This window comes from Euphorbia lathyris, chromosome 4, assembly GCF_963576675.1.
Source record: "Euphorbia lathyris chromosome 4, ddEupLath1.1, whole genome shotgun sequence".
Taxonomy (NCBI): domain Eukaryota; kingdom Viridiplantae; phylum Streptophyta; class Magnoliopsida; order Malpighiales; family Euphorbiaceae; genus Euphorbia; species Euphorbia lathyris.
The window spans coordinates 57,891,028-57,900,811 of record NC_088913.1 but is presented as its reverse complement, the minus strand read 5'-3'; the positions used below and the strand labels follow the sequence as shown (position 1 = coordinate 57,900,811).

At 36.3% G+C, this 9,784-nt stretch overlaps 1 protein-coding gene across 2 annotated transcripts; it reads left to right on the top strand.

The window, feature by feature from the left end:
* Positions 1-243: 243 nt before the first annotated feature.
* On the top strand, positions 244-5,089 carry LOC136226551 (protein SEEDLING PLASTID DEVELOPMENT 1). 2 transcript variants are annotated; one of them, XM_066015105.1, is made up of 9 exons: positions 244-979; positions 1,548-1,762; positions 2,099-2,249; positions 2,340-2,531; positions 2,763-2,925; positions 3,169-3,410; positions 3,657-3,833; positions 4,102-4,263; positions 4,674-5,089. In XM_066015105.1, exons 1-9 carry the CDS (start codon positions 503-505, stop codon positions 4,962-4,964), a joined length of 2,070 nt encoding a protein of 689 aa, XP_065871177.1. In that variant the 5' UTR covers positions 244-502; the 3' UTR covers positions 4,965-5,089. The 2 variants fall into 2 exon arrangements, with proteins under 2 accessions (XP_065871177.1, XP_065871178.1); XM_066015106.1 differs by lacking the exon at positions 1,548-1,762 and having other exon boundaries at positions 816-979.
* Positions 5,090-9,784: the final 4,695 nt, after the last annotated feature.

Sequence of the window (9,784 nt, the reverse complement as noted above, 5' to 3'; positions counted from 1 at the left end):
GCCCTTTAAATAAACAAGACACTCTTTCGGCAAATTATTAAAAGTACCCGGTTCTTCATATCAAATGGAGGACCTTCTACTTCTACACATATTTTGACATCTATAACATGGACTCACGTAAATGATAAGAGACTCTATAATACACCTATACAAATGTAAACTAAAAATCTTGCGAGTGACATGGGAGAACAGCTGGTTAATATTCATGAGCACCCACACGTGGTCCCCTGGCGCTATTCTATTGAGTGGTGATTAACGATTAGTATTTTGAGTTGTATTCTTTCATCTTTTGGTGATGGGTCCCACTTTCCCTCCAACCATAGAGGAGATCCCTTCGAATCTTCTCCTTCTTCATCCTTGCAAAATCGAATTCCCATATCTCAATAACTGTATCGAGAATCAGAGCATAAATTATTTAGTATATACTGCATACAGAATATCTAAGCTTGATATCCACTCTTCAATTTCTATTTTAATTTCTATTTCAGCATAAGATAAAGAAATGAGAGCTATGGGTTCTCGTTTTCTGCTAATTGATATCCAGAATTCGTGTTACTCAGCTCATCAAATCCCATTCTCGACTCTTAATTATCTTTCCACTATCTCTTCGTCCTTTGGTCCAACACGTGGTGTGCACAGGCGGATTTCATCCTCCAAATCCTCTACACCGCCTGTTGTTCGGAGACCGTGTGATAGGTACAAAACACGATATGGGTCGCCGTCGGAGTCGGGTAATTCGGGCTTGGTCTCAACTCCTTCGGTTTCTTCATGCTCAGTTGCCAATTCTGAGTTGGATTCGTTTCTTGAATTGTTGCCTTTGAGAATGAGGAGAGACTTGTGTAGGCATGGAGAGATCACTAAGTTGATTGAAGTGGTATTGGATCTGGGAAGGAAACCTCTTGCTAGGTTTCCATCTGGGGATTGGGTTATTTCCGAGCAGCCTGTGAAGCATGAGGATTTAAATCATGCCATTTCAAAGGTGATTTTTAATCACTTTTTTCTTCTTCTAATAAGCCTGTAGAAATTGCTTGGCCTTGTTTTATGGGGAAATTGATCTTCTATACAGGGTTATTTATAATTAGAAGGCACTTCAAATAAATCATGTGGTTTAATTGGATCTTTCTTGACAAGTTGAGGTATAATTTATGCTCCAACCAAGTGAATGGTGATATATGCAAATGACTTTTGTATTATTTTCTTTATATGCTTGATTTGGACATGGTGATGATTATTTTATTTGCATTATTATATTTAATTATTCGCTCTTTGGGTCCTCTTCAAGTTGCATGCATTTAACTTTCTCTTTAGCGAGCTTACTATCTTGTTTATTTATTTATTTTCTTCTTCTCTGACCAATAATTTAGTGTTCATCGTTCTCTGACTGCCAATACTTGTGTAGAGTGAAAGTGATCTTCCTTTTGCATGCCTTGACTCTTCTGATGATTGTTAAATATTCAATGATTTTCTATAGTATGATTGAGACAATTGCTGAATAGAGGAAATTTTACTTTGTATCTTGTCTGAAAAAGCTTTATGATTATACTTAGGTTGGAGACTTTTCTGATGATAACCGTTCGGGCATTGATAGTTCCTTGCACCGCATCAGTGCCATTAGAAACCGCAAAAGGCAAATTATTGGTCTCACATGTCGTGTAGGTCGAGCTGTTTCTGGTAGTGCTGAAATTATTCGTGACTTGGTTGAGGGGGGAAGTTCCATCTTGGTCATAGGCCCTCCAGGAGTTGGTAAAACAACTTTAATCAGGTATTATTGGATCCTGGAGGTATAAATAAGAAGTAAAATGAAAGTTCATTTTGCAGTTCTTTTCTTTCTCATATGATATGATAACGCAGTCATATGCTTATTCGTGATGTATATGTGCATCGGACTTCTCACATATCTTTGTTATTGCATTCTATGAATGGTTTTATAAATTTGAAGAATCCCTTTTATCCTTAAGAAAGTATAAGCACTATGTTGTGAGTAGTTTAATCATAGCATATTACTACTCTTCTTCCAACACGGCATCAAGATTCAGAAGTTTTCATGTTGCAATATCTTCATATCTAATTGCATGTCTTGGTCTCTGTGCACGTGCAGAGAACTAGCCAGAATGCTTGCAGATGACCAGGGGAAACGTGTTGTTATTGTAGATACATCAAATGAGATTGGGGGTGACGGAGATGTGCCCCATTCTGGAATAGGCCGTGCAAGAAGGATGCAAGTGCCAAACGTCCATATGCAACATAATGTGAGTTAATTTTATTTTGAAGTCTTGGCTGTTTCCAATTTCACAAATAATTTCTTTCTATAATTATATTACTCCTAATGAATTATGTAGGTTATGATTGAAGCAGTAGAGAATCATATGCCAGAGGCCATAATAATTGATGAGATTGGAACAGAGCTTGAAGCCTTAGCTGCGAGCACTATAGCTCAGCGTGGAGTTCAGCTAGTTGGAACAGCTCATGGGATGACAATAGACAACATAATAAAAAACCCTTCATTGCAGATTCTTGTTGGTGGCATAGAGGTGTGGAGTAAACCTTTTTCAATTTCAGTCTTCCTCAACCCATGTAGATGGGGATATGTCCAATTAAGTGTATGCTGTCTGTTTACCGTCAAAGATATTCATAGTTTCAAAACAGCATTCTTATTTCTCTATTGGTGTTGAAAAACTACTCTAAAATGCCTTTGTCTAGTAACTTTCTGATTTTTGAACCAAAAAAAAAAAAAAAAAACTTTCTGATTTATTTGTAAACAGAGTGTAACTCTTGGAGATGAGGAAGCAAGGAAAAGGAAAGTGCAGAAGACAATTCTTGAGAGGAAAGGGCCTCCAACTTTCACATGTGCTGTTGAGATGATAACTAGGATTGAGTGCCGTGTTCATCACAGATTAGATGCTACAGTAGATGCTATACTGGGAGGTAGTTCATTGTTTAGCTTGGAAATCTCATTAAGAATTCTATTGCATTTATAAAATCATCTTGATATTGAAGCTAGGGTGTCAAAATGGGTTTGTAAGTCGTGTCCGTGACATGTTGAAATGCTTAGAGTCAATATGAATATGTCGAATCATTAGAAGTGTCCAACACTACACAGCATGAAATTGTAATGAGTTACAAGTTTCAATAACATAGTATCTTATTATCATCTTCTTTGGGTAATAGGAAAAAGTCCTTTATTTGAGATTCGTCAAATGGATGCTGAATCTGATGATTCTTTGGAGTTAATTGCAAATCCTGGAGATAACCTCATAGAAGAATTTGAGGCATCAGATATTAATAAAGACAAAAGTAGTGCAGCGGAATCTGATAAAGAGAATGAATATTATCCTCCAAGCCTGTCCAAAAAAGTGAAAAAAAATGGATATGTGAAAAGGAGCTCACCAGTACGTGTCTACACTTACAAGGTAACTGGTTAATGTTTCTGCTGCGAATGTGAACTATTAATTTATTCTGTGCCTTCTAGTCAAGGTTCAAGATTGTAATATAATGTGTAGAGAATTCCATGTAGCTTTTTTAATCAGAACATGAAGAATCATTTCATGGTTATTTAACATGAAGAATCATTTCATGGTTATTTAACTGACCCACCCTGATAATCTCTTTGTTGGGATGATAGTTTGACTATCTCTGCTGTGTTTGTTCCGCTTTAGATCCTTGAAGCCGATCTATCACAAGTGGCAATGGTGATGGGACTTGAGGATGAGATAGAAGTGACTGATGATATCGAAACAGCAGATGCGATTTTAGCGTCAAGTTCAGAAATCAAGCAGAACCCATGGATCCGTGGAGTGGCTAAATTCCACCAATTACCGGTGTTTGTTATCAAGGTATCATATATAATATATTGTTGTCTCTTGCTTACTAGCAAGTCTTGGTATAAATGAGTTGTATTGTAGCACCAGACCTGGAGATGATATTAATTTTATTTAATTTCTTCGAAGTAATGAGCCATCAATAACCATGACATGCTTCTGTATCTTGTGTGGTAACTCTTTTAAGGGTCACAAGTATTCCTAGATAGTTGATGAAAATTGTGAGAGAAAAATATGGATTTGTGGAGTATAATTAATATGTTGTTTCATTTCCCTTTCGTAGTCAAATACAATGGCGCAGATGGTGAAGGCAGTCCGTATGATTCTTGGATTTGAATCATTTAGCTCCAAAGTTAAGCAGCCAACCAAGAGTTCCTTTGATATAGAAATTGAAGATGATGCACCAAAAAGGAAGCCCACATTGGAAGAGATTGATGCTTTGGAGGTTCAACTCCCTATCTTTTTCTGTTTTCTGTTTTTATTTCCTTATTCGATGGTAAAGATGATGGTTTTTGAGAATTTAACGGCGTATCTTAATAATCAATAGCACTGGACGCCTCTAGTCTAGTAACTTAAGCTAGATATCGATTTCGATTGCTAGTTATGCAATAAACTTTAAATGGGGAACGGCCATATGATCCTAACATCCAGCATGGCATGAGAGATGCATTTTGTTTTTTCGAGTTTATTGTTTTACTTCTTGTAGCTAGCAGTCCTTCATTACACTACTGGCTCTGAACATTATCTTGTGGAGCTCTAGTTTCTATATGTATGACTAGTTAGTTACATTTAGTCAAGTAAAAAACAAAACAAAAAGAATCTTGTTCATTTGAATTCTCTCTTATTTTTATACAGGAGGTCCGGCTTGCAATTGAATACATTGTTATTCCTGGAGGAGAGCCCGTGGAGCTTCTTCCGAGATGCTCGGAAATAATTGCGCGGCAACTGGAGCTTGTGGAAAGTTATCAGTTAACTGCAGAAAATTCTGGTACTGAGCTTAGCCCTAGGTTGCAGATTCTTCCACTGAGATCTAACAACAAGACTTCCAAATCTTGTTCAACAATCCCAACGGGGACAAGCTCGAAGCCACTAACCGGCGATGGGGGAGGTACAAGCGTTTCTAGGCTTCCCCTGCTGCCCAATTAATCTCATCAAATTCATATTCTCATGTCTTTGGTAGATTCACATCATTTTCTGTACAGTCATTGTAAATTATGTATGGTGTCAATGTTTAACATTTTCAATCATGTAAATCCAAGCTATTCTTATCATTATGAGTGTTTTTCTTGGGAGAATAGTTGTGAAAGGCGAAAGGCGAACCGAGGCAATAATGGTAAAATATCGCCTTGAGGCGCCTCTTGCACGTGAGGCGACAAAAAAATTAGAAAAACACAAAAAAGTTGGGCTGTGGATTATGCGGTTTGAAACCGTAAAACCGAACCGGTACTGTTCAGTTTTATTATTACACGGTTCGGATTTGGTATGTTATTTTGGTGAATATCGGTGTTCGGTGCGGTTCGGTTCGGTTTCTAATAAAACCCGAAATAACGCACCGATTAGTTGCTACTATGTTGTTTTATACATGTATGGTTGAGAAAAAAAAAAATCCTAATCTAATCCTTCCTAAATTTATACACGCCACCTATCTTTTTTTTTTTTGAAACTCACGCCACCTATCTAATGATTAGGCCACCTGCTAATTTTGAATTTATGATTTGCCAAAAAACCCTTTAATATAACCATTAGATTCTAATCTAACACCTATTTACCTTTAATTTATGAAGTCATTTGGCTAATTTATGCAAATGGGTGGTTAGTTTTTTTTTGAAGTCATTTGGTTTTTTTTTTTTTAATATATCAAATATTTTTTTATGTATTCACCAACTATTATCCATTGGTAGAATTTAGAAATTTGTGTGTTTGCAGTTTACATTTTTGAAATTATTTGATAACTTGCACTATATGAATTAAAGCTGTGTTTTTTAGAACTGAACCGAAAAGAATCTGTTTGGTTTGGTTTGGTTTATGTTCTTACGTCGGTTCAGTTTCGTACAAGATTTTTAAATATTTCGGTATTCGGTAAATTCAGTTCGATTCGGTTTGGTTTTAAACCGATGCACAACCCTACAAAAAAGTAAAATCATAACTCAAACTGGTTTAACTTCTAAAGTTGTATAACATAAAATAATAACTAATACTGATGATTAAGGATCCGTTCTTTTCATAATGGGCTTGACCTCTTGCACATATTTTCAAGTTACAACAAGGATTCGTCCTTTTTTGTAGCTTTAGATGTATAAAAGCTTGCAAAATTTGGGAAATATCATAACACTTAGAACTAATAACTAATAATAAACTTTCATAAACTTAACAAAACTAATAATAAACGTGCACAACACAACAACTAATAATAAACTTGTACAAACTTCACAAACTTTCATAAAAAAATTTGGGCAGCATAACACTTAGAACAAACAAGTCATAAAAATTTAAGCAAGACAACACTTAGAACCGAGAAGAGTAAGAGAGGAAGAAAATAAGCCTATAAAGAACATAGAAGAGAGATAGAGAGACGTACATACCTGTTAGATAGGAAGAGAAGAGGAATGCAGTTTTGTTGTGATCGGCGGTGCTGTTGGAGGAAATGAAGTCTTCGAAGTGGACGTGCGATGGAGGAGATGAAGTAACTGTCTGTTTCTGTTCTCTAATTTCTAATCTAAATTTCACTTATTTTTTTAACCAGTAAAATAGAATTTCACCTAAGTATCAAAGGTGACTACCTCTCGCCTAGAACCGTCTCTCTCCTGCGGCAGAAAGGCAGGGGTTTGGAATTTTGCCTGCCTTCCATTATAGAAGGCGGGGGTTTGATCGCCTAGGTCGCCTTTCGCAATTATACTTGGGAGGTTATGAAATTAGAGGTGAAACAAACATTTTACCTATATTTTATATGTGAAGAACTTGCAAACATTTTACCCTAAACAAACATTTTAGAAGGGGAATTCACCAAAATGCCATAAAAATATATATGTAATCCTAATTTTGCATAAAATTATCTAAAATAACATAAAATTAAAATCAATATATTCTAAAATATATCAAATTTTTAAAATTTTTAAAATATCAAATACTATAAAATTAAGAAGCAAATCAATATCGTTTTTTAAACATTACTTGAGCTTCAATCTATGCAATCTCTGATCTGATTTTCAGTTTATCAGCACATTCATCCTGAAGGGCCCCTGGCTTTATGGCACCAATTTATTTGGGGATCCCAAATACCGCCGTCCAGATCCTTCACCTGCTGGAGAATAATGTACAACTGGCTTGCTACGCAGGACAATCTTCAGAAAAGGGGAATCCACTTGGTTTCCCGTTGCATTCTGTGCAAGACGAAGTCTGAAAGACGACTTCATTTGTTTACAGGCTGTTCTTTTTGCTAAATCACTATGGTGCTGCCTTGAGGAAATTTTTTGGGTATTCATTATGTGCTCAGGCCCCTTCAGCTGTTTCTGTACAAGGCTCATGGCTTTCCGTTTTGGTAAACAGGTGCGTCACCTTTGGCAAGCTGCTGTTATCGGCTGCATTTGGCTAATCTGGCATGCCCGAAATAAAGCAACCTTTGACGCCGAGCCCCCTTCAATCCAAAATTATGTTACTCGCCTAAAATGCTGCATCCGAGAAGCGAGTGGTCTGCGCACGGGCTACTGCTCAAGCCCTGCAGAAAGACGGATCCTGCAAAAGCTCATTATTCTCCCTCGCCCGATGCCCGCTCCAAACATAATATGTGTCCGCTGGCTCCCTCCACCACAGAACTGGCTAAAGGTAAACACAGACGGATCTGTCCTAGCCTCTGGCTCGGCCGGCGCATGCGGAATTTATCGCAACTGCAGAGGTTTTGCCTGTGGGTGCTTTGCCTGCCCCGTCGTCACCGCCGATGCACATATTGCTGAATTAAATGCAGTAATTTGTGCTGTTGATTTCGTTTGGGAGTGAGGTTGGCTCCGCCTCTGGATTGAATCAGACTCAACGTATGTGGTAAGGCTTATAACAGACCGGGTTGCTGAGGTGCCCTGGAAAATCCGTAGTAAATGGTTAAAATGTTTATACCAATGCTCCTCGATGGAAATTAAGGTCACTCACATCTTCAGGGAGGGCAACCGTGCGGCGGACGCAGTGGCTCGTTTCGGAGTTCTGACCACGAGCATCAAATGGTGGAATTCAGCGCTAGCTTCTGCCATGATTTCATCTAAGAAGACATCTGTAATTATGCTCAATTTCGCATCTCTTGATTTTGCTACCTTTTCCTTTATTTCCTTTATTTCTTTTTATCCCCCTTTGTAAGACATTTCCTATTTCATTAATTTATTCGGGTTTCTGAGGTTTCCTTTGGGGGTGCTAGCCTAGCTGGGATGTCCAAGCTTCCTCATTTGTCCTAACCATTATTAAAAAAAACTTCGTAGTTTCTATATAAAAATCTAGCTTTATACAAATTGTATTCGTTAAAAGAAAGCATTCATCAATTTCTAAGAGCGTGTTATAAACTAAAAAAGTACAAATTACATGTACAAATATAATTAAAGAAACAAATAATACGTATATTAACATATAAGACTATCATTACTAGATAGAATACCTCAAGCCGACAAAGGATAACCATACATCTTACATAAATAATCTCACTGAAAAAATGTGGAACATTTAAATTTTTTATACTATTTCCTTAACCTGAGGAACGAATATGTTTGTTATTCAACAATAATATAAATACGTTCCAAGATAGTATTATCGAATTACATCTTGAAGCTTCCTACTGTTAATGTAGCGTACTACAAAAGTTTGAATGATAGTTTATTAACTCATAAGTACAAAAGTAGAGTGCCTCTAACGGTAATCCACACGAACCTTGAACCGAAAAAGCAACTTGAAACTAGCTAAGTATTTCGGCTAGATGTGAGAGAATTTGTCTCCTAATCACATTAGGTAAAGCTACACCAAATAGAAATTAGAATAACTATTTATATTTAACTTGTTTAATTAATTTATGGATTATTATAATTAAATTATAATTACTCTAAAAATTAATTAATCAATTAACCCCAATACCTAATACATATTTTGGTCGACTCGCTCTCCTCTAATTGGAACCACTCCAAAATTACCATGTCACCATTTGTTCTCAATTTTTAGTGTATGACCTATCAGGTTTCTACTACAGCTAGCCATATACGTTTCTTGTAATTCACTTATCGCTGAATCAGATAGAAAATTTGTTGGGGTTTAGTATCGTATAGACAACTATTGTAGGATATAACTATTTGTAAATGAATCGTTCATTATCATTTGTTTTATAAGATATAATATGTTTAACTATATAAAGGCATTAATCTTTTATCAGAACTAATTAAGTTAAATAAAAGAAATCTCAATTTAAGCAATCATAAAGTGTTCATACAAGCATGAATTGAGACTATACTTTATAATAAGTGAATAAACTTAAAAAAAACCCCAAGTCAAGTAATATGTTCATGGGATTAACATAGTGTCATTGAGACTTGCATGTAATAGCGTCTTTTGTTGTGAACAGAAAGTTGATCTCACAAGTTTTAGATATCAAGATATCTAGGCAATTACATGGATTCAGTGAAGGAGTTCATTAGGATTGGGGATCCGGCTTGAGATAACAGGATGGATGGATTTATCTAAATGTCACCTATTTCGTCTCAAATGGTATTAGTAGGTATAAGTAATCCTCATACTCAAACAAACATTAATTAGTGATTCTGGATTATGGAGTGTGGTGCTTTGACTTTGTTTAAACATGATCCATAACAGGGATGATTCTAAGGGTGTGAGAGTAGGCATTGGGTAGCACATAAAGTAATTACAGGGTAGTTAATGTTAGATTGAGCATTCATCACTCATAATATATAGGAGATATATCCATGGCCTCTTGTGGAGAATTAACT